This window comes from Suncus etruscus, chromosome 7 (genome assembly GCF_024139225.1).
Source record: "Suncus etruscus isolate mSunEtr1 chromosome 7, mSunEtr1.pri.cur, whole genome shotgun sequence".
In the NCBI taxonomy this organism is placed as follows: Eukaryota; Metazoa; Chordata; class Mammalia; order Eulipotyphla; family Soricidae; genus Suncus; species Suncus etruscus.
Window position 1 is genome coordinate 126,612,595 of NC_064854.1, and position 27,377 is coordinate 126,639,971.

Below are 27,377 nucleotides of genomic sequence, written 5' to 3' on the forward strand. Positions count from 1 at the left end.
ATGCCCTGAGCATGGCCCAATGACCCTGCTCACCGTACCCCAGCTCCCCCCAAATCTCGGAAGCCTGAGGGCTTCCCAGCACTTTAATTACAAGAGAAAAAAGCAGCTCTGATGATTCTGGGATTTACTCTCTGGACTTGATCTGCTTCAGTCATAGGGGGTTCTCATAAATGCTTCAGTTTATTAATTTAAAAACATATGCCAATAAAATAGTTTCAGGGGCTGGAGAGGTGGCGCAAGCGTAGGACGTTTGCCTTACGTGCGCTAACCTCGGATGGGCTGAGGTTTGATCCCCTAGCATTCCTTATGGTTCCCCAAGCCAGGAGCGATTTCTGAGCACATAGCCAGGAGTAACCCCTGAGCATCAGCGGGGTGGCCCAAAAACCAAAATAAAATAAAATAAAATCGTTTCAAATACCACTGTTGTAGCATTAACAGAAAAGCTGTTTTTAATTTTCAAGTTAAATGACATTAAAAACAAGGTAAAAGATACATGTATCTATACCCATTCTGAAAATGCAATAATAAATAATATCACCACTACACATTGTCTGGGACAGTAAATGTACTCTACTGTAGGCAGAATTGTTTGGTTCTGTTTGTTAAATCGTTTAATTCGTGAATACCAAATTTAAGAAGTTCTGGCATTGAAGTTCTAGGATAAGAGTTAAGGAGCTTGCCTTGTATGCGACAGGTCTAGGCTCAATTCCTGTACCAGAGAGTCAGTCCCCTGACCACTGCCAGGTGTTGCCCCCAAATAAAGCAAAACACCAAATAAGTTTATATATAAATATAAATATAAATTTATTCAAGTTCATATATGTATATGTATGAACTCAAAATTTTTGTGAAAAGCCTATATGAACATTTTTAATTTTTTAAATTTAATTTTTAGGGCCGGGTAGGTGGCGCTGGAGGTAAGGTGTCTGCCTTGCAAGCGCTAGCCAAGGAAGGACCTCGGTTCGATCCCCCGGCGTCCCATATGGTCCACCCAAGCCAGGGGCGATTTCTGAGCATATAGCCAGGAGTAACCCCTGAGCGTCAAACGGGTGTGGCCCAAAAACCAAAAAAAAAAAAAAAAAAAAAAAAAAAAAAAAAAAAAAAAAAAAAAAAATTTAATTTTTAAGTTTTTATTTTTAAAGATAACCACAAAAAGGGACTAACAAACTGAACCCATCTTTGTTGAACAGATGACCTTAGTATATGTATAACCACTTGTATTTTTTGCTTTTTTGTATACGATGTTCTTTTTGCATACAAGATTCATGTCTGGTATCATGTACAGATAAGTTCCATGAAAAGCAAAAGACATTACTTGTAAACCAAACAGTTTTAATCCAGGGCTAGAGAGATAGCACAGTGGGTAGGGATGTCGATTTGCATGCAACTGGCTGAGTTCAATCTCATATACCACACAGAATTCCCTGAGCCCCATTAAGAATGATTTGTAGGGGGTCAAAGTGATAGCACAGTGGTAAGACATTTGCCTTGCAAGAGGCCAACACAGGACGGAGCATCCTGTGCCCCGCCCCCCCCCCCCCCCCCACACCCAGCCTGGCAGGAGTGACTTCTGAGCCCAGAGCCAGGAGTGACCTCTGAGTATTGCTGGGTATGACTCAAAAACAAAAACAAAAAAATTAAAAAAAAAGAATGATTCCTAACAGCCAGGAGTAAACCCTTAATATGGAGCTGTGCTACCCCCAAGACAAAAACAAACAAAATCACCGAGAATTCAGAGAGTCTTATCTAACGTTTTTATATTCATACAAATTCCTGTTATGCTGGAAATTAGCCACTGTTGCAAGTCAGCCCCTGAGGAGGTTGACTGATGGAGGGATGGAAGATGAGGTCTTTCCCCTCCAGCTCGGAGCGCGTGTCTGCCACCCTGTCCAGCTGATGATTCTGAGGTGAAGAGACGGGTAAACAGCTCGCAGACAGTCAGGCTTGTGGAAATATTAGCTTTGGACTGAAGTCCAAAGTCTCAGCCTCAGTTCCAGCAAAAAGCCCCTCACCTTCCATAGACCCTTGTTTTTATCCCCCAGAATCAGGTACCACCCAATGGTGGGATCAGATACCACCCAATGGTGGAAGCAGAATCAGGTACCACCCTAGGGTGGGGGCAGAATGCCAGGTCACACCCTAGGGTAGGGCACAATCACGATCAGGGTAGGGTCAGTAACATAATAATCCCATAAAATGTTTACATACACAACAAGCCACCTTGAAGTAAATAACCCTCTAATAAGCAAGTTATGATTAACTTAAGTAAAAAACATAAACTAACAAAATTAAAGAACATAAAATATGTAGTATATGATTTTATTTTGTTTTTGGACCACACCTGGCTGCACTCAGGGGTTGCTCCTAGCAAGCTTGGGGGACTATATGGGAATCAAATCTGGATCCATCCTGAGTCGGCAGTGTGCAAGGCAAACACTCTACCGCTGTGCTATCTCTTTGGCCCTTACTTCAAGTATTTTTTAAAAGCATTTTTAGAAAGTTTTTATTTTTTTATAATTTTATGCACCGTGATTGACAGTTCTGTTAATGATGGGGTTTCTTGCATGATTCTATCTCCATACCCCACATCCTGTTTCCCACCCACATTTCACCTGTGGTAAGCTTCCCACTGAAGACCAGTTCTGTTTCTGTTGCTTTTGGGCAATTGTTATTCCTGTTTCTTTGTGAGATTATTCTATCTGCACCTCTTCTGATATTTTTCACTCAACAGGCTACTTCATCCACATAATAACAAACTGCATCATCTCATTTTTTCTTACAGTGCAGTAGTATTCCATTTTGTACATAGACCATAGTTTCCTTACCCAGTTATCTGTTCTTGACATTTGGATTGTTTCCAGATTTTAACTACTATAGTGCTGCAAAGAACACACTAGAGTGATTTCAGATTAGATTTTGGGGCTACTGGGGCAGATAACAAGTAATCTTTCTGGGGTCAGAACAATAGTAAAAGCAGAGAGGCTGGAGTGATAGCACAGCAACAGGGCATTTGCCTTGGACACAGATAACCTGGGATAGACCAGGGTTCGATCCCCAGCATCCCATATGGTCCCCTGAGGCTGCCAGGATCGATTTCTGAGCACAGAGCCAGGAGTAACCTTTGCGCGCTGTTTAGTGTGGGCCCCCTCCAAAAAATAAAACAAGTAATAGTACAGCAGGCAGGGTGCTTGCGGGCCCAGGTTTGAACCCTGACATCCTCCAAGCACTGCCATGAGTACCGTATTTTTTTTTTTTTTTTTGGTTTTTGGGTCACACCTGGCAGTGCTCAGGGGTTATTCCTGGCTCCAGGCTCAGAAATTGCTCCTGGCAGGCACAGGGGACCATATGGGGCGCCGGGATTCGAACCGATGACCTCCTGCATGAAAGGCAAACGCCTTACCTCCATGCTATCTCTCCGGCCCCGAGTACCGTATTTTTCACTCTATAATATGCACCTGATCGTAAGACGCAGTTTTTAGATGAGAAAAACAAGAAAAAATATTCTAAAAAAACCGGTGTACTAAAATATTCAATAAACTATCACAGAATAATATTTCAACCATGTTAAGTGAACAGTCGTCAACATGACATTACGAATCATTATGACTGTCTCTCCTCCCCCCCACTCAGGCTTCAGCTCCAGACAGAATTTTCTCCATAAGACACATCTTTGGGGGGGGGGAAGGGCTTCTTATGGTATGAAAAATATGGTGATTTCTGAGTACAGAGCCAGAAGTAAGCCCTGGGCATCAATGGGTGTGATCCCCAAATATAAGTGAAAAATTTGGATCATATTGGAAGCTCAATTCCTAGTTGTTTTTGTTTTTTGGTTTTTGCATCACACCCGGCAGTGCTCAGGGGTTCCTCCTGGCTCTACGCTCAGAAATCACTCCTGGCAGGCTCGGGGGACCATATGGGATGCCAGGATTCGAACCACTGCATACAAGGCAAACAACCTTACTACCATGCTATCTCTCCGGCACCTTAATTCCTAGTTTTTGTACACGTGTTCACTTCCCAAAAGGCTGGACAAATAGACACACACACCACTAGATGAAGATCTTTCCTTTCCTGCTATACTATACTGGGAGTATGTTTTCCTTCAGCAGAAATATCAGAAGGTTAATGATTTTAGCTGGTGTATTTTTCTAAAAATCATCATAAAATGCAATGCTGAATTTGCTCTAAAATGTGGATTAGCTTCAAGTAGATGACTGTTAACATGGATCTCTAGGTTAAAGGGCCAAGTCACTCCTTCTAATACATGTCTTATAGATATAATAAAATAAAAATAAAGCAACAGTGAAAATTTACTCTATCCACTTCCTCAAGCAGATACTAATGCTTGTAGTTTTAAAACTCTAAATGAAAATAACCTAGATATTTTTTTAAAATTCATATTAAAGACATACATCAGACACAGATCTATCAAATTCTTTTCTTATACTGGAATACATATCTTTGTTCTAAATTTGTATTTATTGGGTCACACATAGTAGTGTTTGAGAGAGGGGGATCATATGAGATGTTGGGGATCAAACTTCGCTAGGTCAGTTGTAAAGCCCTGCTGACTATATTCTCTTCTTGGTTCCTTCTCTCTTCTTCACACGTTTTAGCCAGTCCCTAGGCTATGTGTAAAATGCTCTATTACCCAGCTTGTCTCCATGTTTTAAGACTCTGATCCATCTTTATTCTTTCTGTATTTCACTCTTACCTCCATCTCTTATCCACCCCATTAAACCGGCAAAACAAGGGGACAACAGACAGGATTCTCCCCACCCTCCCAGGTCTCAGAGCCCCCGGCTGTGCAATATCTTAGTCAGGACAATGGCTTCTCCTTTGGCCAGGGCTTCCAAAGGCGTCACCCAAGTGGCAGCAACTGTGCTTTGCTTTGGACTGTTCATGGATTAAGAGCAACTGAACACAAAGAAAGAACTCCAAAAGCTTTCACTTGGCTCTTGAGAGAAAGGAAGATCAGGGGCATGCTGTGGTAATGAGGCCTCTTCTCACCTTATTTATTGGGACTACACAAGTTAACCATTTTAAATTCATATTTGGCTTTAGGAAGGAAGCATATTTCCCTTTCCAGTTTTTCTGTTTGGTCCAATAATCCAAATCGACTGCCAAGTTGGGTAGGGAATGTGACAAACCTATATAAATCTTTTTTTTTTTTTTTTGGCCACACCCGGGGATGCTCAGGGATTACTCCTGGCTATGGGCTCAGAAATCGCTCCTGGTGCGGGGGTCCATATGGGACACCAGGGGATCAAACCGAGGTCCATCCTAGGCTAGCACGCACAAGGCAGACAGACACCTTATGGCTTGCGCCACCACTCAGGCCCCACCTATTTAAATCTTTGTCTCTAAAAATTAATCATTCTGATGAGAACTGGATGTTGAAAGAAGATAAAAGGATATGAATGAGACCCAGTATCTTAACATCCAGCACTTCAGTACATTGCAAATGAGAGAGAGAGAGACAGAGAGAGAGAGAGGGAGAGAGAGAGAATATATGTCTGCCACAGAGGCAAGCAAAGAGGATGGGGTAGGGCGCAACGGAAAGGAGATATTGGTGGGAGGCTGTTGTACATTGTGTAACTCAAACTCAATCAAGAACAACTGTGACTCAAAGAATTTATTAAGAAAAAAAAATCTTTGTCTCTAAAAAACAGACCTGAATGAAAATCAAATCTCTTGTATTCCAACAGAAAATCAAACAAAATGATAAGTCACTCTCCCCCCACCCCTTCCTGTTCAGAATTCCAAGGCATAATTTGGGACTCCCGCACTCTATACTGGGCCACCAAGGAAAACGAGATGACTAGGCCAATCTTCCAATTCAGGTACAAAGACTTCCAAAGGGAACTTCAGCATAGGCGATGAAATCCTGAGGTGATGTTCAGGGTTTGCTCCTGGTGGTGCTCAAGAAGCCATATGGGATGATGGGATCAAACCCAGCCATGTACAAGGCCAATATCTTACCCACTGTACTATTTCTGTGGACCCGGGCTTTGCTATTTGAAAACACTCTGAGGCATATTTTGTACCATTAGGGATGGGTGGGTCTCTCAGAGATTGAGGATTTCCTACAAAGGAAATTCATGTTTATTCTCAAATGTCCTGTGAAAGCTTGTAACTTAATTAAAGAACATGCTTCAACAAAAATACTGAATTGTATTTGTTTCATGGATTTGAGCCTGTAAGCCAATAAATTAAAAAAAAAAGTTTTGTAGAAGTTTTTTTTTGTTGTTGTTGTCGTCGTCTTGGGCCACACCCGGTGACATTCATGGGTTACTCCTGGCTATGTGCTCAGAAATCACTCTTGGCTTGGGGGACCATATGGGATGCTGGGGGATCAAACCATAGTCCGTCCTAGGTCAGCAGTGTGCAAGGTGAACGCCCTACCACTGCGCCACGCTCTGACTCCTTTGTAGAAGTTTTTTATACCAAGAGCCTTCTTTGGTCTCAATAGTGGCTTTTTCTGACCATTTTACCAGACAAAAGCAGCTCGCTCCCGCAACATGCGGACCCCAAAGCGCTGCCATTCTCGCTGGTAAATCCACAGTTCCTGGGTTGTATCCAGACAAGCCAAGACTGCCCCTCCTTTCCATGCGATCAGCCGGGGATCCATGTCCTAGAGCAGTGGGAAAGGCATATCAGAATAAGCAGGTAAGTGTATACTCAATCACTTCTTTACATTTAGGGCTAAACTAAATAAAATAAAACCCCACCAGTCCAATACATAAATAAGCCAGAATTTCAACCTGCATTAAAGACCCACAGAGGAGTCACAAAATTGGCAAGAAAATATTTCAGTTGTTATAGCCAAGGTTCACTATTATTCCACAAGCAGAGAGGCATTTTAGCCTCATAGGTAGGTTCATATATAAAAAAAGATCGGATTTGTTTTTGTTGTCACTCCTGGCTGGGCTTGGGGATGACCACGTGGGGTTTCAAGGAAGAACAGTCATGTGCAAGGCAAGTGTCTTACACGCTGTACTATTGCTCTGATCCCAAATTAGAAATCTGAGTGGAATCAACAGACCCTCAGAACTAAATTTATGTAAGAACAGGCTGAGGAATTGTCAGTGGGATATACTGAAATACAGACACAATCTATTTCTAAATTCAGACACAATCTATTTCTAAATTCCTGGTTTTGCTGCTTTTCAAGATAGCTAAAGTAAAAAAAAAATCCTTAAAAGACCATGAAGTCCAGCAGTAGATCATTAAAATGAAAAAGATGGAAACAATCTCTCTAGTTCTAGTCTCTTCCTTCACAAAGGCACAAATTCGCCTTGCAAGTCTGGAGAGCATAGTGTCTAAAAATTACAACCCAGTTCCCTTCCAGGAATCCATGTCCTTCAACCATACCTATGGCCATTGGCAATTGTTCTACCTGCCTAAGCGCTCTCCAGACATAGCCCTTGACCTCCAGACTTCTATCAAGCCACATGCAACGTTACAACCATAAACAATAGATGTTGGTCTCATTTCCATATGTCTCTAATCGTACCAGGAACCAAATACCTTGGGCCTTGTGATCACGTCCACATTTTCGATAATTCTCCTGAATGAAGGTGGCATTTTGTTGAGAATTCTATGCTGCAGGAATTCTTGAGCTTTGTGAAACATCAAGCCACCTCCCACCACAAGGATGGAGCTGTACATCTTCTTCTTGGTATCGTCGGATGCTGAAAAGACAATGATGCCATCTCTTCCATTCTTTTTCTCCAAATCCACCACTGCCCTGGGCCCAGCTACCATCATCTGCTGGTGGGATAACGGCGCCAGGTTTCTCATGGCTCTCGTTCCCAGCCCCCCTCTACAATGTAGCCTCATGACAATTCCCGCTTCTCATGGGACAAGGACCAAAAACCTTCTGGGGAATCCACCAAGTCCTTGGAAGGAGACTACCACCTCGCTAGCTTCCTCCTTAAAACTTTCTTGCCAGACACCATGGTCTTCATTTCATGCACACTTCATACCCCTCATCTGTGACTGGCTAGACCCCAAATCTCTTTCTAGTTGCTATTCCTCAAGTAATACTTCTCTCTTCCATGAGGTCCTATAAAAATCCTTCATCGGGAGCCGGAGCGGTGGTGCAAGCGGCAAGGCATCTGCCTTGCCCATGCTAGCCTAGGATGAACTGAGGTTCAATACTCCAGCGTCCTATATGGTCCCCAAACCAAAAAACAAAAAACCCTTCACCAGGAGCTCTCATTTTGAGTTCCCTTTGTTCAATTCTATGGAGCCCTCTCCCCCATTTCTTAAACAGGGATCACATTCATTCACGCTCAGCTCAAGAATATGGACCTAACAGTTTGGTGTTCAGAGCCTTGAGTATATTAGGCAAGTGCTCTATTCCATGGTGCTCCTATCTCTGTCCTCCTAATTTCCATTTTTGCAATCACTTGACTTGTTTTAGTTTCATCCCCTAGATTATGTGCTAAGGGGAGCCAGGAACTAATTTCGAACATCCTACTATACAAAGTAGGTGTGGCTGCCTATGAATAAATATGCTGGCTGTGTAAGTGTACAACTGTATCTTAGACTGAACTAACTCATGAATTGCTCTTTTAGCCACCAACAATGCACTTACAACAGCAGTCGATGCTATGGAGGATGGCTTTATCCAGGCCCAGGGCTTTTCCTTCGAACAGGGAGATGGCAGTCTTCCTGGACATGAGTGCGGTGAGGGCCTCCTCGGAATCATTGCCAGCCATCAGGCAGTCTCCTTGGGAGGGTCCCAAATCCACCTCCTGGGGATGGAGTCTTTCTGGAAGATCAGAGGACTGGCCACGAAGATCCCCTTCGAATCCAATGGGTTTGGACGCAGACTTCCGGTCAGCGGTAGCTTTTGCAGACTTGAAATCAGTTGAAAACATTCAATCAAGTAGATGGTCTGGTTAGGACAGAGGCTGGTAATCCCAGCTACACCTCCCTCAGCCTTCTCCTCCCTCCTGCATATGCTAGGACTTCCAGGTTGTGTGCATGGAGGAAAACACCACAGTGTGGAGCTCAAACCATTCCTGGGTAAGTTGGGAGTGAGGGAGATATACAGGTCAGGGGTGTTCTGACTATACCAACACAGACGGAGTCAGGTATGAAAGGCCTGGAGCCAGTTTACTTCTTGGATTTTAAATTTTAAATGTTTTGGGGGCAGAGAGACAGATAAGGGCTTGTCATACATGTGATTGACTCCTTTCAATTCTTAACTCCAGTGGTCACCCCACCACTGCATATAGTATCCTGAGCACTGCCAAAACACAAAGCCAGAAGTGAGCTCTGAGCACTAAGAGGGTGTCCCGCTCCTGCACCCCCACAACTGAGACGCCACTGTAGATGGAAGTGTTCCTTTGAATAGAACTTTTCTTTTTCTATTTTGGGGAGGACGTAATGGAATCTCTCCCAAGTGGTGCTCAGGAGACCTGGGAGCACCTTCCAGCAAACCCTTCCTATCAATAAGCTAGGCCTGAGGTTCAAGGCAAGGGCCTAAGGATATGGTGCTGCAGATTATTTAAGTCACCCCAGTAGGGCTCAGGGTCCTACAGGACTATCCCTTAGCAGTGTTTGAGGGTATCCAGGAATAGGTGGGTACCAGGGATCAAACAGGGGTCAGCACATGGGCCTTAACCACTATGCTATCCCTCCAGTCCTTTTCTTCCACTTTATCTTTAGACACTGTCCTTTATCTTTCTTTCCTTGCTTATATCAACTTACTTTTTATTTATTTATTTTTAAGCCACACGCAGGGGCACTCAGAGGTTACTTCTGGCTCTGCACTCTGAAATCACTCCTGGCAGGCTCGGGGAATCTAAGGGATGCCAGGAATCGAACCTGGGTCTGTCCCGGATTGACCACATGAAGGTAAATGCCCTACCACTGCGCTATATCTCCAGCCCACCTTTATTTTTAAACTGAGTTTTAAGTGGACCAACAGTTATCATAGTCATTATTTTCATATTTCTTCTAACCGCCATCATTTACATTGGGAGAGGTACACAGACAAGAAGAGACTCTCAGACCTCTCCTTTTACTATCATGAGTGAAGATGCTTCATTGGCTGATGAAAGCTTTAGTTTGTGCCCCTGAACCTCACATTCTATTCATGGGAGAAGTGCTAGAGCAGGGGGAGGAAAGTTGTTTTCTACCACAGGTCACTTGAATTTTTGTAACGTCATTCATGGGCCATTCATGATGGGCAGATGGAATGCAGACTGCTGACCAGAGAGGTATACGAGTCTGTCCTGTCATGGAGCAGGGCCACAACAAACGATTTCAAGGGCCTCATACAGTTCACAGGCCTGCTCTAGACAAAGGAATCCAGCACTTTCATCTACATCAGGCACCTTTGAGCTTACAATAAAAAAACTGTGGGATTTTTAGTACTGGACACTCAAAAATGCAAGTAATACACACCAGAAGGGGAGGCTCTTCATTACACTATCCTCTAAGTGTGTAGACTTTACTTTGAGCAATGAATCAGTGTTCTCCACTTCCTCTGCAGCTTTCAGAACAGTAGCCACATTAGTGAGCTGTTAAGGCTGCAGTAGCCAGTAGCTGCAACGATCCATTCAATAGGGGCGCCCTTCTGCAAGACAAATCTGTCTTCCTGTGCAACGGAACTATCCTAACCTGTTCTTGCTTGCTCTGTGTGGCCAGCAGGTAGTGTTCGTCATGCGGGTCCTCGGGGTCCCCCTGGGATCTGTGCTGCAGGGTTGTCATTTTCTGTCCAACAATCCCAAAGGTTGCCGGGTAAAACAAAGCCATTGGTGCCTGTGCGAGGAGGAGGAGAAATGAGAGACCACGGATACTGATCCATTAACTTTTATTCTTCCAAAAGAAAAAAAAACCTGCAGATTAATTTAGAGCAGTGCCTTTCAGGAATAGCATTATTGTTATTATTATTTCCGTTGCATAAGCAGTCAGGAAAGTTACCCAAACAGAAAGGGTGATGTGGGGCCGGAGCAATAGCACAGTGGTAGGTGTTTACTTTACATGTGGCCAACCCCAGAAGGACCCCAGTTCGATTCCTGGCTCCCCATATGGTCCCCCAGGCCTGTCAGGAGTGATTTCGGAGTAGAGCCAGGTGTGAATCCTGAGTGTGGCCCAACCCCCCCACCCCCAAGAGTGATGTGACACTAGATAAGAGAAATCTCAAAGCACAAGTACAAGGGATGCCTAGTGACCTACTTTATCACTCTGTAATAAAAATCTCTTCCGTGGTAATTAGTCACGTGGAGGGTAATTAAAAAGATGGCTCCAGGTCAGTTCGGAAATGTGCTCGCTCTACCAGCGGCTTTCACTTAGTTTAATGTGTTTTAATTAACTCCTAGCATGGGCCTGTTCTCTGTTAGACTGAACTCGGCCGGTTTTCTTTCACCCCTGGAAAGATTTTCACCCAGAACATTACCTGGAGCTTTTCGTCTCCTAATCGAAACTGATAAAGAAAAGCAGGAGAATCTGGACGCCGAATCTGAAACTCGTGGTCTTGAAGCCCAGAGATGTCCTAAGTCCAGGGAAAAGAGGTTGTCAGTAGTTGGTAATAAGTGCATGGAAACTCTTCAAGTTAAAAGTACGCCTCACCGGGGCCGGGCGGTGGCGCTAAAGGTAAGGTGCCTGCCTTGCCTGCGCTAGCCTAGGACGGACCATGGTTCGATCCCCCGGTGTCCCATATGGTCCCCCAAGCCAGGAGCGACTTCTGAGCGCATAGCCAGGAGTAATCCCTGAGCATCACCGGGTGTGGCCCAAAAACCAAAAAAAAAAAAAAAAAAAAAAAAAAAAGTACGCCTCACCATTGCTCAAATTTCACCCAGAAAAACGCTGTTCCACCACTCACAATAATCAAGCTGAGAGCAATTGTATCTTGCTCCCCTTTTAATTTTTTTCCAATTCCAACAACCTGCCTTTCCTGTTTTCTTCAGTACTGACAAACATGAATTCATTCAATGATCTCTAAATCCATAAGTAAATCCCCTCAATAACTGTACGTCGTCTTAAATGTCTAAAAATTTTTTTACTCAAAATTGTTTTATCCGGGAAAGTAAACAAAGAAGCCTAGGATGTTAACACATGCACGCCTTGCATATAGAAGGCCCTGAAATTCATTCCTGGCATCATATAACAAACAGCAACAGGGCCGGAGTGATAGCACAGCAGTAGGGCATTTGACTTACATACTGCCAACTCAGGACAGGCCTGAGTTCGATTTCTGGCAACCAATATGGTCCCCAGAGCTTGCTGGGAGCAATTTCTGAGCACAGAGCCAGGAGTAACCCCTGAGCGCTACAGGGTGTGGCCCCAAAACAAAAAAAAAAAAACAACAACCAACCAAACAAACAAAAAATCCAGCCATCATAGGGATAGTATATCGAGGTGTGGCCCCAAAACAAACAAACAAACAAAAATGGAATACTTATGTAGACATAATTAAGTGTCACTGTTCACAATACTAAGTGATTGAAATGATGACTTTTTTGTTTTCTTTTAGGGTCACACCAAGTTATACTTGGCTGGAGATGGAACCCAGGTCCCAGCCCCTGAAATTAACGATGCCATTTAATGTTTGTACCTATGCAATTGCCAGTACCATCCATTAGACCTAAAGAATTGTCTTCTTCCTTTATCAGAATGGCAGTTCCTTGAGAGCAATTTGTTAAATTCTCAAATACTTTTTTATGGGGGGGTGGAGGGGGACATACCACAGCCACAGGGAGTATTCCTGGCTCTCTGCTAAGAAATTACTCCTAGCAGGCTCTATGGATTATGTAGGATGTTGGGGATCAAACCTGGGTGAGTTGTGTGCAAGTCAAATGCTCTACCTGCTGTGCTATTGCTCCAGTCCCTAAATTCTTGTTCTTTTTTCTTAATTTATGTTTTATTTTTTTAAAAAATAATATCTTTATTTAAGCAACATGATCAAAAACATGTTAGCATTTGGGTTTCAGTAATAAAAATAGAACGCACCCCCAGCCTTCACTAGTGCAACCTTTCCAGCACCAATGCCTCTTGAAAACTAAAGTGGCAAAGACACATTCTCACAACTTTGATTTTAATAAAAACTTTCATTCCTTAGGTGTCAGCTATAAGGAATTACCAACGTGAGTCGAAAGAGTAGAAATAAGACTGTAAATGGGTTTTTTTGTTTGCTTTATTTCTGGGCCACACCTGTTGGCGCTCAGCGGTTACTCCTGGCTCTACATTCAGAAATTACTCTTGGCAGGCTCGGGGGAAACCATATGGAATGCTGGGGACTGAACCTGAACCAGCTGTATGCAAGAAAATGCCCTCTCTACTGTGCTATTGCTCTGGCCCCAAGACTATAAATGTTTAATTGCTTTTGAATATCTTAATTTTATCCCCCATAATAAAAAACATCAAGTCTGATTTGCACTTGCCTGATCTAAATGGCAAAAAGTTTCTTTAAGGTGTTGCAGGAGGAGGCAGTCCAATTTATTTGTTAGTTGGCATTCTCTGTAAGGGAACCCGGCTCTCTGCATCAGCCAGTAAAAGCACCGTGATACATCTGAGCCTCCGTAAGCTAGACAGAGCCTAGAATTAAACAGAAGAGGACAGATTTAAAACATGTCAGTTAAGAAGGTAAAAAACGGTATTTCAGAACTCAATTAGGTACCACTGTACATAATATACTTCAATAAAGGTCTATTATAGGAATACATTTTGAAAAGATTAAGGCTGGAATGGATGGATAAGAGGGAGTAAGGGAATGTTAGTAAAAATCCAGCAGGGTACCAAAAGCAGTCCAAAACGCACTGTTCGATCCACTTATAAAATTTATTTCTAAACCAGTATTTGCTACCCGACAATCATTTACCTGCCTAAATCAACAATACAGGAGTACATGTTGCAGGGCAAATTTATGGAAAAAAATACCTTACAAAATACTATCAGCTTCTGAACATTTTGACCATTTGCCATGCCCAGTGGCAGACCTGAGTTCAGCATTTCCTCCATATTTCAAGAACCTCAGGCATCTGGCAATGAAATGATGAGCCCAAACAACTGATATTCAGTTTAAGTTTCCATGTAACTTAGGGTGAGAGGAAATGGTTAACGTTTCTCATGAAATACCTGGGTCCTCTTTTAACTTTCTTTTGACACACAGGGCTAGAAATGCTTTACTGTCAGGGACAGAAGAATCAGTGAACCCCTAAATACCACTGAAGGTGCACAGACGCTGCAGAGAACCCATAAACACCACCTGTCTGTACTTAACTGTCCTGGCCTGATCTCAAAAGGATCACTAGCAACCTTGGTCCTCAGTTACTATATTATAATTCCAATTTTAATATAGACTCATCTGAATGATGACATTATAAGACGTGAACAGCATAAAACTATTCATCACTCACTCAACAAGAAAATATGACAATACTTTATACTCAAAATGCCTGTTAGATAAATTGAACTTAAAAAATCGATCTTCTGGGCCGGGAATGTGGCACTAGAGGTAAGTTGTCTGCCTTGCAAGCGCTAGCATAGGATGGACCACAGTTCGATCCCCTGGCGTCCCATATGGTCCCCCCAAGCCAGGGGCGATTTCTGAGTGCATAGCCAGGAGTAACCCCTGAGTGTCAAATGGGTGTGGCCCAAAAACCAAAAAAAAAAAAAAGATTATCTTTTGGGGCCAGAGAGAGAGCATGAAGGTAAGGCGTTTGCCTTGCATGTAGAAGGATGGTGGTTCGAATCCCAGCATCCCATGCGGTCCCCCGTGCCTGCCAGGGGTGATTTCTGAGCGTAGAGTCTGGAGTAACCCCTGAGCGCTGCTGGGTGTGACCCAAATACAAAAAATCTATCTTCTACTACAGCAGGTCCTCAAATTATGAAAAAATATGATGACAGGGGAATTAAAAACAACTTCAGGTCAGGACCACTGACTATGTCCTTTTGTTCTGCCTACACAACCTCTCCATATCTTCTCAAGAAACTCAGGTTTCCTTCTACATCCCAAAGGCTGCGTGTGAAGTGGACCACTGTGTCTAACTGGTCCCAGTCACTGCAGGGTGTGCGTACATGTATTAGTGTTCATATGACCCCGGACAGAAAGACAACCAGCTCAGTGGTGGGTTCATCTTTGCACCCTGAGCTGGTGAGAAAGGCTTTGACCACCCAAAACGCTGAACTGGAATAAAAATAAAATACATAAATAAATGAATGAATAAAAAAAACACAACAAATAGAAATTATTATTCAACGTTGGGAACATTTTGGTCTTTAGAAGTTCAGTAATGTTTCTGTGACTAGAAATACGACATTGCCTATGGTGAAAAAAGTTTTCTTTTAAGGTGTTTTGTTTAAGTGCAATTTCTAATAAGCTGTCGAACACATTACATGAGGACTTACTTACAAAGGTACCTAAAAAGTGTTTGCTCTAAGTATAATTGGTCTCTCTATATCAGACCACAGCAATAGGTATCAGGCTAATATATATGCTTACTTTGTGGAAAGCACACACCATTCATCTGGGTTTTTAGGAGTTGCTGATAAAAATAAACATATTGGAGAATCCTAAAGAAAGAAAGTACAATCGGGGCTGGAGAGATAGCAGGGAGGTAAGGCATTTGCCTTTCATGCAGAAGGACGGTGGTTCGAATCCCGGCATTTCATATGGTCCCTGAGCCTGCCAGGAGCGATTTCTGAGTTTAGAGCCAGGAGTAACCTGAGCGCTGTCGGGTGTGACCCCAAAAAACAAAACAAAACAAAACAAAACAAAAAAGCCAAAATAGAAGAAGAAAAGAAAGGAGTAAAATCAGTTTTTACAGCCGTGCTAGCATTTGGGCTTCCACAATCTTGCTATTTGATTCCTCTGCAAATATGACTATGTCATTCCTTAGAAAAAACTTCCTTCTAACTTGGGTTTCTTTACAGTTGAACAACTGTGAAGGGACAGGACTAGGGAATGCTGCTCCCAGGCTCTTTACCGAGTGTTGCGATGAGAGACCCCATCTTCCACACAGCAGACACTTGTCTTCTGGTCCCCAACATCCACAATACAAGTGCTGCTTAAGCCGCTGCCGAATGTGGCACACACAGATTCCTGGTGGACCACAATCCCTGAAAAACAAAAGGTTAAGAAATGCTGAAGAGTTAGGAGTGGAAAAGAACCCAAGACCAATACTCAAAATTTAGAAACTTCTGGGCAGGCGTCCAAGCACTGCTGAGACCCTCTCAGAATCAGCCTTTCAGCTGAGCTCTGGATTAAGGTTGCCACTGAAATAAATATCACGTTTCAAATAAACATCGCTGAGCTGACATACCTGAAAAACCCATCTTCATCAAGATCATATTTACTAGTTCTTTCACGTGCTGTTTATTATAGATATCCGGAATTAATAAGATACATCTGTAATACTAAAAGAACACAAGAAAAGATAAAATGATTAACATTAACATCCAATCAAAATAGTCCTCAAATAGGATTCTCTGAATGAGCAGCAGCTATGGTTACAGAGTTGAGTCCAGATTAAAAGCTCAGGGGCCGGGCGGTGGCGCTAAAGGTAAGGTGCCTGCCTTGCCTGCGCTAGCCTTGGATGGACCGCGGTTCGATCCCCCGGTGTCCCATATGGTCCCCCAAGCCAGGAGCAACTTCTGAGCACATAGCCAGGAGTAACCCCTGAGCATTACCGGGTGTGGCCCAAAAATAAAAAAAAAACAACAAAAAAACAGATTAAAAGCTCAAACTATCTTCTTGGGTTTCATAAAAACAAACAAAAAATGTTGAAGTGTGTTGGGTCTGGTTTATTTTACCCTTTGAATTACTTATAACATGTGTACGCGGTTTGATCCCCCGGTGTCCTGTGTGATCCCCCAAGCCAGGAGCGATATCTGAGCGCATAGCTAGGAGTAACCCCTGAGCGTCACTCGGTGTGGCCCCCCCAAAAAAACAACCCAACCAACCAAACAAAAAAACCCTGAAGTGTATGACCTCCAGTGAATACTTAGAGCATATTGGCCATCAACAACAATAAAGGGAAGAAAGGGAAGGAAGGGAAGGAGAAGAAATATATGTAAAGAGGAGATAAGAGAGATTTTTGTCTCCACTGAATGTAGAGCAGTAGAAACACCAGAGAAGGGGCTGGAGAGATAGCACAATGGTAGAGCATTTGCCTTGCATTTGGCCAATCTGAGCAGGACCTGGTTCGATTCCTGGCATCCCATATGATCCCTCAGCCCTCCAGAGGCAATTTCTGAGTATAGAGCGAGCAGTAATTCCTGAGCTGGGTCACTGGGTGTGACCCACAAACCAATCAATCAATAAAATAAATAAAGTTTAAAAAAGAAAATAAAGAAACACCAGAGAAACAGAAAAAGAGTACATTCCTGCAGGAAGTCCAGAGAAGCACAGATTTCCTAAACATCTTAAGGATCCTTTATTACCAATTAATTTTATGATGCGTTTTTTGTTGAGCAAGCATTTTAAAGACGATTCAAGTAATGGGGCATTTTAACTCACCTTTAAATCTTTGAGTGGAATTTCCAAGTATTTTTGTATTGCATGAGACCAAATCACTTCAATATCTGCCAGAACAGCTGTAAGGGAGCCTCCGGGTCCTGGGTGGATATTTAACTGACCTCTTCTGATGGGCCAATGAATATTATAACAGTCCATTGGATTTACATACAAAGCCTGGGAAAGTCAAGAAGACGAAAAATAAAACTGTTGGTAGAAGCCTTTGGATTGGTCCTCATTTTGCCTACTAATTAGATGTCTCTTGATTGGTTCCTTTGATTTTTGTGCTAAAATGTTGTTTCCCCATTGCCTCCTCATTTGGCTCTTTCCCCTTCCTTGGGGGTGGTTGGCTTTTCCCAATAAAGGCTGCTTTAGAGGTCTGGAGGGGAAGCTGCCATCTTGTCTCATGGTTCAACATGGTGGAGGGACTGGCTTGTGGGTGAACAGCTTGCGGTGTGAGTTTCTGACCGGTTATTCCTTTCCAATTGAGTGTGATTATTTCCTGCAACGGAGTTGCTGCCAGACTTGTGTTCTTGTCCTACCTGGACAGGGGGAATGGGGATCCCTCTTCCTCTCTGGGGATTGTGGAACGCACAACCCACCTTTCAACATAAAATTCTTCTCTCAGGGTTTTCTAGAATCACATTTTAAAAATGCAAACCCAGAAAGCATCGTTGATGTTTGTTGAATATTTAAAATCAGTGTTTGCTAAGCCCGACTATAAAACCAACTTTGGAAAGGCAAGCAGGGCGCATTCTTCACCTGACAATTCACCTGTGTCTTAACCTAAGATGTGTATACTGGCTTTTCCCCTCAGGAAGACCATGTTCTCTCTTGTCTGTTTCTCCCTTTCTCTCCCCTCACATTTCTCTTAAGTAGAAAGTAAATTTCTCTAAAGAAATTTTATGGCATAGGGGCTGGAAAGATAGCACAGTGGTAGGGCATTTGCCTTGCTCACAGCCGATCCAGGATGGACAGTGGTTGGAACCCCAATATCCCATATGGTCCCCGAGCCTGCCAGGGGTGATTTCTGAGAATAGAGCCAGGTGTAACCTCTGAGCAATGCTGGGTGTGACACACACACAAAAAAATTGTATGTTGTGACCCCCACCAAATTAAAAAACAACAACAACAACAGTATTTCCCAAAGCAAACAATACCACCCCTGTGTGTGGTGGAGGGTACTGGAATAATTTATGAGAAGGGGAGAATATTAGGTTCAACTGGTGAGCACTTTGTTTACTTACAAAAAAAGATTTCCAGGATGTGCTAAGAAAGTTTTTTTTTTTCTGAAAAGGCTAATAAGCAAGCTTAAAAACCTCAGCTGTGAATGTTGACAAGATCATAAGATGCAAGGAAATAACTAGACTTGGTAGGCAAAGTAATGGCAATCCAGGCTTAGAATCAGGATTTTTTCTTTTAAAAAACATCCATTGGTAGGGTGTATGTGTGTGTGTGTATGTGTGTGGGTGGGTGGGGCAGATTTTCAAGTAGACAGGAGACCTGGAGGCCACGTTCTGAGTCTCAGCTGGAGATCGGGGATGGCCACATATATGACTTGTACTTTACCCCTGTATCACCTCTTCAGACCCTGTAAAGAACTTTCTTTTTTTTTTTTTTTTTTTGGGCCACACCCAGTAACGCTCAGGGGTTACTCCTGGCTATGTGCTCAGAAGCTGCTCCTGGCTTGGGGGACCATATGGGACACCGGGGGATCGAACCGCGGTCTGTCCAAGGTTAGCGCAGGCAAGGCAGGCACCTTACCTTTAGCGCCACCGCCCGGCCCCCTGTAAAGAACTTTCTTTCCTACCTCTTCTCCTACCAAAAATTCAGGATGATGAGATGTGTTCGTCCACTTATTCCCAGAACAGTGATCTAATATTGCAGGCCGCATCTGTTTATTGTAGGAGCGTGCCTGAAAAGAAAGAGCATTAAAAAAAATTGATGCTTTAGAGAAGAAGGATGAAGGTTAGTATGAATCTTCTTTTCTCTGACAGCCCAGATACAGTGGCAGATTTTAATCACAAATTCAGACAGCTGGCAAATACTGACTGGTCACAAATGGAGTGACAGCCTTTCCCACAAATCTTAACTTTTCCTAGCATTTCAACAAGCTGTCATTCACAGTCTACACTGATGCTGCTTAAAATTGTTGAATACAAACATATGTCATGAGAAGTCATGTCCACTCTTAATAGTTTTGGTCTGTCATACCGATTCCATATCAATCATATCAAATTAATTGCTTTCATCAACTTGCCACAAGAAACATTTCTTGCCTAATTATTTGTGACATTCATTTTGGTATTTTGAAGGTGGCTGAGAATGTTTTTACTTTCTTTCAAATAAAATCCATTCTTGAAATTATGTGGTGAAACAAGGATACCAAATAAATAGCATTTTGACAGAACAACTGTGACAAAAAGAGTAACTCTGGGGGCCGGGGAGATAGCATGGAGGTCAGGCGTTTGCCTTTCATGCAGAAGGACTGTGGTTCGAATTCCGGCATCCATATGGTCCCCTGTGCCTGCCAGGGGCGATTTCTGAGCGTAGAGCCAGGAGTAACCCCTGTGACCCAAAAACCCAACCCCCCCCCCCAAAAAAAAATAGAGTAACTCTGAAAAACAACTGACATTGTACCTGCTCAGGGGACACGGGAATTCGTCTTGTACCATTTGACATCTTTTTGGACCATATTGCCTGATCCACCATCTTAAGGCCATTTTGCCTTTGTTCGTTACTTTCAGGTTTCTAGAAAAAAAGAGAAAAATGAAAGATGAGTAGCATAAAAGGTTTTGGAGGGCTAACAATGTGTCTCAGTTGTAGTACCTGCCTCACATTTGGGAGGTTCTAGGTTTGTTAATTCATTTATTTTTCAGGGTAGAGTATGAAAACAAATTAATAAGGTCGAGCTTCTAATATTTGGGAAAATCCCAGGGATTTTCAGAGTGCAATGTATAAGCCTCACCCTGAGAAAACCACCTTTGTGATCCTGGTATCTGCTTTGACAGATAAGTATAGTCTTACATCTCTAGCAGTCATGTTCCTTTGTCAACAAACAACATTTCCTTAGTCCTTGTCATATGTGTTAATGTATTATAATATTTAAAAATAAGTCAATCTTCCAATTATGGTAGCTGAAGAGATAAGAGTAGGGAAGATGCTTGTCCTGCATGTGGCAGACAAGGGTTCTATCCCTTGCACCACAAATGGTCCTCTGAGGCCCACCAAGATTGATCCTTTATAAGCAGACACAGAGGAAAAACTTTAACACCTGGAAATTAAACAGCTCACTAATGAATAACCAGTGGGTCACAGCCAAAATCAAAAAGGAAATTAAAAGATTCCTGAAAACAAATGAGAACAAAGACACAAATTATCAGAATTTGTAGGACGCAGCTAAAGCAGTACAAAGAAAATGTGTAGTTTTGCAAGCATTTATCAGGAAGGAAGAAGGGGTCTACATAAATAACTTAATGACACAACTTATAAAATTGGAAAGTGATGAACAAAATAAACCAAATAAAAGACAGATGGAAGGAAATAATAAAACTTAGAGTAGAAATCAATGAATGGGAAATCCAAAACACAATCTGAAAGATCAACAAAAGCAAAAGTTGATTCTCTGAAAAATTAAACAAGACTGATAAACCACTAGGGAGAGAGAGAAAATAAAGGGAGAGAGAGAAAATAAACTGAATTAGAATTGAAAAGGGGGAGATTACTACAGACACTACAGAAATTCAAAGGGTAATCAGAGATTACTTTGAGAAACTCTATGTACAAAACATGAGATCCTGGATGACATGGATAAATTCCTGGACTCTTCTAACCTCTCAAGATTGAACCAAGATGACTTAGCAAATCTGAACAGACTCATCACTATTGAGTATATTAAAATGGTAATCAAAAGTCTTCCCCAAAAATAAAGCCCAGGCCCAGATAGACTCACTAAAGAACTTTTTTTCAAATCTTCCAAGAGGTTCTACTGTCTACACTTTTCAGGCTCTTCCAGGAAACAGAAACACTCTCAAATAGTTTTTATGGGGGCTAGAGTATATATAGCACAGCGGCAGGGTGTTTCCCTTGCACACAGCCAATCCAGGTTAGACTGTTGTTCAAATCTCGGCATTCCATATGGTTCCCGGAACCTGCCAGGAGTGATTTCTGATCGTAGAGCCAGGACTAATCCCTGATCATTGCTGGGTGTGACCCAAAAACAAACAAACGAATGAACAAAAGAATAGTTTTTATGAATCTAACATTGCCATAATATCAAAAGCACACAGATATGCCACAAAAGCAGAACCCCTCCCCCCCACAAACTATAGACCAATATCCCTGATAAACACAGAGGCAAAGATCCTCAACAAATTCCTAGTAAAAAGGATCCACTGTTTCATCAAAAAAGTCATACACCACGACCAAGTAGGATTCATTCTGGAGATGCAAGGATGGTTTAACATATGGAAGTCAATAACATAATACACCACATCAATAAAAGAAAAACTAGAAACCACATGATCATATCAATAGATGTAGAGAAAGCATTTGATAAGGTCTCAAACCCATTCATGAAAAAAACTCTCATCTAGATGGGAATGGAAGGAACTTTTCTCAAGATAGTTAAGGCCATTTACCACAAGCCCTTAGCAAATATTATACTCAATGGAGAAAAACTAAGTCTTTCTCCTGAGATCTGGTACAAGGTAAGACTGCCCCCTCTTGCCACTTCTATTCAACATAGTACTAGAAGTACTTACCATAGCAATTAAGTAAGAAAAAAATCAAGGGCATCCAGATTGTAGAGAGCCAAAAAGCTCTCACTGTTTGCAGATGATGAGATACTACATTTAGAAAATCCTAAAGACTCTACGTTGGGGCCAGAGAAATAGCACAGTGGTAGGGCTTTTGCCTTGCATTCAACCTACCGGGAAGGACCTTGTTCGATTCCCGGCATCTCATATGGTACCCCAGCCTATAGGGGTGATTTCTGAATGCAGAACCAGGAGTGTACCCTGAGCACCGCTGAGTGTGGCCCAACAATCAATCAATAAATAAAGTGTTTTTTTGTTATTTTTTTTTTTTTAAAGACTCTCCTTGGGTCCTCTCTTTCTGACTTACATTTAGTCCTTCCCTTAGGAGCCAGTTGTCCTTGTAAAGGGGCTGCCCTTGCTGCTTGTGCCTTCTTGCAATGACATGCGGAATGCTGGCAGGAAGTGTGTCAGTGGCTCTGCCGATCCTCAGAGTTGTTGAGCCTGGATGTATCACAACTATGAAGTTGCTCTGGATCTGCTGCAAATATAAAAGCACAGGACAGTGACCTCAGTAAATAATAACCAGGGAACCCATTAAACAACATACAGGTAAACTAAGAAGTTTCCTATAATGACAACACAACTCTGAAACAACACTGCAACAATTCACTAAAAGGAGTTCTTTGAGAAGTATTCAACTACCATCCTCTGCTGTACAATCTATCTTGCATCTGTGTTCCCAGGATTTCATAGTTCATAATTCAACAAATATTTGTTTAAAAAGAATAAAAACATAATTATCCAGTGCAAGCAAACTGACCTCTACTCGCTGGGCATTTATGTGCCAGACACTGTGTAAAATGGGGTCCAGGGCAAAGTCCCAGCATCTGAGAACATCTGTTTATCAAGGTTGACAGTTATAAATAAGGAGTATGGTAACAAGGAAATACTGTGCCTGGTAATGATCTGTGTTCCCAGATCTAAAGCTGCTGGCTGAGAAAACAACAGGGCCTGGAGGGACATTCTAGTGAGTCGGGCTCTTGCCTTCCATGTGGCTGATCTGGGTTTGAACCCAGAACCCCATGTGATCTTCAAAGCCCTGCCAGAAGTGGCCCCTGATTGCAGAGCCAGGAGTAAGTATGAGCCCTGTCAGTTGTTGTCCTCTCTCCAAACCTCCCCAAAACAACAACAACAACAACAATAACAACAACAACAACAACCAGGGGCTGAAGAAATAATTCAATGAACGGAGTACTTGCGTCGCTTGCTGGAGCACTAGGCTCAATTCTGGCACTATATTGTTTCCCATCACTGCCAGCAAAGTCAGAAGCCCTTGAGCACTACCAGATATGGGTCCCAAAAGGTCCTAAGCTTCTACTAAAAAATTTTAGATTCACAATCTCCAAAAAGATAACCCAGGAAAATGCAATTTTAAAAATAAGAAAAAAAGGGGCCAGAGCTGTGGCACAAGCAGTAGGGCATTTGCCTTGCACGGGCTAACCTAGGACAGACCACGGCTTGATCCCCGGCATCCCATATGGTCCCCCAAGCCAGGAGCAATTTCTGAGTGCACAGCCAGGAGTGAGCCCTGAGCGTCACTGGGTGTGGCCCTCCCCCCCCCCACAAAAAAACCCCAAAACTTCACATGATTAACCATTAGAGAAGGATCAAATAAATTAATGTAAAGATAAAAGCCTGGGGCTGGAGCAATAGCACAGTGGCAGTGTTTGCCTTGCACATGGCCAACCCTGGATGGACCTGGGTTTGGTTCTGGCATCCCATATGGTTCCCTGAGCCTGTCAGGAATGATTTCTGAGTGCAGAACCAGGAATAACCCCTGTGCACGACTGACTATGGGCCCCAAACTAAAACAACAAAAAGATTAAAAAAAAAAAAAGCCTGGTGTAAATAATCATTCATATTTGATAATCAAGCAAAGGAGGAAACAAATTAATGTAATGATAAAATGATTAATTTATAATACTGAGAATTCTAGTCTATGCATTAAAGTGTATTTTGGTCATTTGGGGGGAGGGCACACTTGGCGGTGCTCAGGGCTTACTCCTGAGAGTTTTTGTGTTACTATGTGGGGAACAAGGGATCAAACTAGATGGGCCACATGCAAGGCAAGAGGCCTACCCATTATGCTATCTCTCTGACCCCTCCCTGGTCATTGCTTTTAAAAGTTTCTCCTTATCAGTTGAACAATGCTTGACCAGGTAAGTTTGAAGAAGTGAAAGTTGATATTTCTAAATGCCTAAGTCAGAGGTTTTCTTTTCAGAAAATAAATGTACTTGAACTATATTCTCGAGCATAGGAAGAAAATAATCTGAATCACCGGGGGGGGGGGGGGGCAAGAACTTTTACCCTTTCAACTTGCTAAGGGGCCCAGAGTTTCTGTCGGAAGGGAGAAAAGACTATGCTAATAGAATCCCTCGAGCAGAAACCATTTCACCCTGACTTCTTAGCATCTCTGCCAGCCTCTCCTGCCGAACTTCAAGCATGCCTCTGTCCTGGATCAGCTGGGTGCATGGCAAATGCCCTACAGCTGTGCTATGTCTCCAGCCTCTTCTCTCTTTTGATTTCTGATTTACCAACCTGATTTCCCTTGCAACAAAACATTTTTTCTATTAAATCGTATTCCTCCCTTAGGCCCAAAGTGATGTGATTTAAAAAGATTTCCTTGTCCTCTTATAGCTCCCCTTCTTTTCATAACATGTTACAACTGTTTTCTGTTATACCTTGATAAAATCTTTCCTGTGAGCAGGGATTCTCTTTTGTCCTGTTCGTTCTTGTAATTATTCTCAGACACTAGATAAGCCTCTCAGGAGGCATGTACTGTGCCAGGCAGTCAACACTGGTCAACAGATTGGGGTAAACAGATGAGGCTACATGTCATTGGTCATCCTAGTCCCCCATTAATGGCCCAATCTAAAGCACACAGATTATATATATATATATATATATATATAAATATATATATATATAAATATATATATATATATATATAAAATTCCAAAGCAGATTATGCAGATAAGTGAAGGAAATATCATTCTAATTGTTAAGGTCCAGGTTCATAATTCAGAGGTGTGTGTGTGTGTGTGTGTGTGTGTGTGTGTGTGTGTGTGTGTGTGTGTGTGTGTGTGTAAATGGGGAAAAAAAGTTTGGGCTATAAAGGGTGTTGCTCCTGGTTCTTTGCTTAAGAACGATCCCTGGCGGTGCCAGGGATCCCAGCCATGGTGCCTTGCTTTACTCCCCTTACTCTTACCACATAGGGTGAGCAAAGTACATAGGGGTGCAAAGGATCGAACCCGAATCGCCTGCATGTCTCAGGCATGCACCTTATTTGCTGTGCTATCTCTGGATACCCAAGTGCTTTGCCACCTGAATACATTGGCTTTTTTTCTTTTTTTTTTAGGGACATGAGCTGGGGCCATAGCTCTCAGGGGACCAGAAATATGCCAGGCGCGATCCCTGCTCTGGGAAGATATGTGGTGTTGCAGATTTGAATTCGGGTAGGTGGTGTGCAAGGCAAACCCTTGTAATTTCTTTTGAGTCCCTCATCCTACCTTTTTTTTTTTTGGTTTTTGGTTTTTGGGTCACACCGGCAGGCAGCACTCAGCACTCAGGGATTCCTCCTGGCAGGCTCGGGGCGACCACATGGGATGCCGGGATTCGAACCACAGTCCTTCTGCATGCAAGGCAAACACCCTACCTCCATGCTATCTCTCTGGCCCCCTCATCCTACTTCTTAATATTGGAAGTCTGGCAAAGTTCTCACCGCCTTCCTAGGGCTGGTTATTTATTCTGCCTTGGAATCCCAACTCATTTATTCCAATTGTCACCTCTTTTGAAGACCCCACCCCAGCTGCCTTTTGTGTGCCCCTCAATCCCAGGATCTCATCACCCTTCTGTCAGGACTTGTCACCCACACCACCATGAAGATGAACCTGAGTATGAGGCGAGCCAGACCGTTTGCAGACAATGCAATGTGCCCGTTTGGCCAGCTAGCTGCAGAGCCAGTGCTTCCAGTGCTGCACATTCTGCAGCTGCTGAGCTTTGTATCCGGATACCTGGAGAAGGGCTGCCTTGATGGGGAAAATCCTGAGCATTGGTCTCATTATTTGTGCTCCAGAATTATTTATATTTAAATCACATTACTTTAAATCTATATTTATCATAACCATATCATCATATTACATCTTTGTTGCTTTATTCTATAGAATAGAAACATAATAATTGAAAGAAAACCCATTGTATTTAAATCATCTTAGGACTCTAATGTATGATCAATAACACAGTAGATATGACATGTAATCATAGAATAATCTACCATAAATTATATGCATAACATAATAAATTATAAATCCATGAATAATCTGCGATGTCACCATACATTTATTCATTGTTGATTGATGTATTGATATGCTATCTATATGATCAATACCAAGTCATTTCTATCCTGCTCTGGGCAAGACCTAGACAAGACCCAGGCCCCTCTCTGCCATCTGCTGGGAGCGCGAAGGGCACGGCCCGCGCGCGCTGACCCTCGCGGGCACCCGTAGCCTACCCGGAAGGGCAACGCCGCCCCCTGCCCGGCCTGCGCTAGCTACCTCTTGCAGCGACTCGGGCACCAGCGCGGGCACGATGGGCCGCTTCACGCCGCGCTGCTCCTTCTCCTTCTCGCCGCCCTTCTCCTTTCCGTTCTCCGCCTCGCCCTTCTCCGCCTGTGTCATGGCGCCCGCCCGGGGCTCCCGGGCCTCCCTCGGCGGCCGGATGCGAAGAGATTCCCGAGGAGAAGGAGGGCGAGGGGAATCGGCGCCCCGGCCGGGCTGCCCACAGGAAAGATGGCGCCCGCGGCGTCGGCCCGGGGGCTTCTGGGAGGGCAGAAGGCGGAAGTGGCGGGAGGGAGTCGGCCCGGGGGTTTCTGGGAAGGCGGAAGTGGCGGGGATTGGTGGGCCTGGGGCTGGCTTGGGCTGGGTTTGAAGTCTCCATCAGCAGTCTTCTCCTAGTGGCGTTGGGGACGATTGGGCAGCCACAGGGGAGAAGCAAACGCGGACCTCCCTCTAACAAACACCATGCACAAAATGGATGAAAGACCTGGATATCAAACCCCAAACTAGAAGGTCTATAGGAGGAAAGGTAGG

The 27,377-nt window shown here is 43.2% G+C and overlaps 1 protein-coding gene across 1 annotated transcript; it reads right to left on the reverse strand.

The window, feature by feature from the left end:
* Positions 1-6,377: 6,377 nt before the first annotated feature.
* Positions 6,378-27,047, reverse strand: ACTR8 (actin related protein 8). Its single transcript, XM_049776187.1, has 13 exons — positions 26,844-27,047; positions 22,598-22,768; positions 20,114-20,224; positions 19,284-19,388; positions 17,477-17,650; positions 16,281-16,374; positions 15,945-16,077; positions 13,401-13,554; positions 11,417-11,512; positions 10,639-10,779; positions 8,603-8,867; positions 7,531-7,694; positions 6,378-6,634 (listed from the first exon to the last, which is right to left on the reverse strand). Exons 1-13 carry the CDS (start codon positions 26,964-26,966, stop codon positions 6,491-6,493), a joined length of 1,875 nt encoding a protein of 624 aa, XP_049632144.1. The 5' UTR covers positions 26,967-27,047; the 3' UTR covers positions 6,378-6,490.
* Positions 27,048-27,377: the final 330 nt, after the last annotated feature.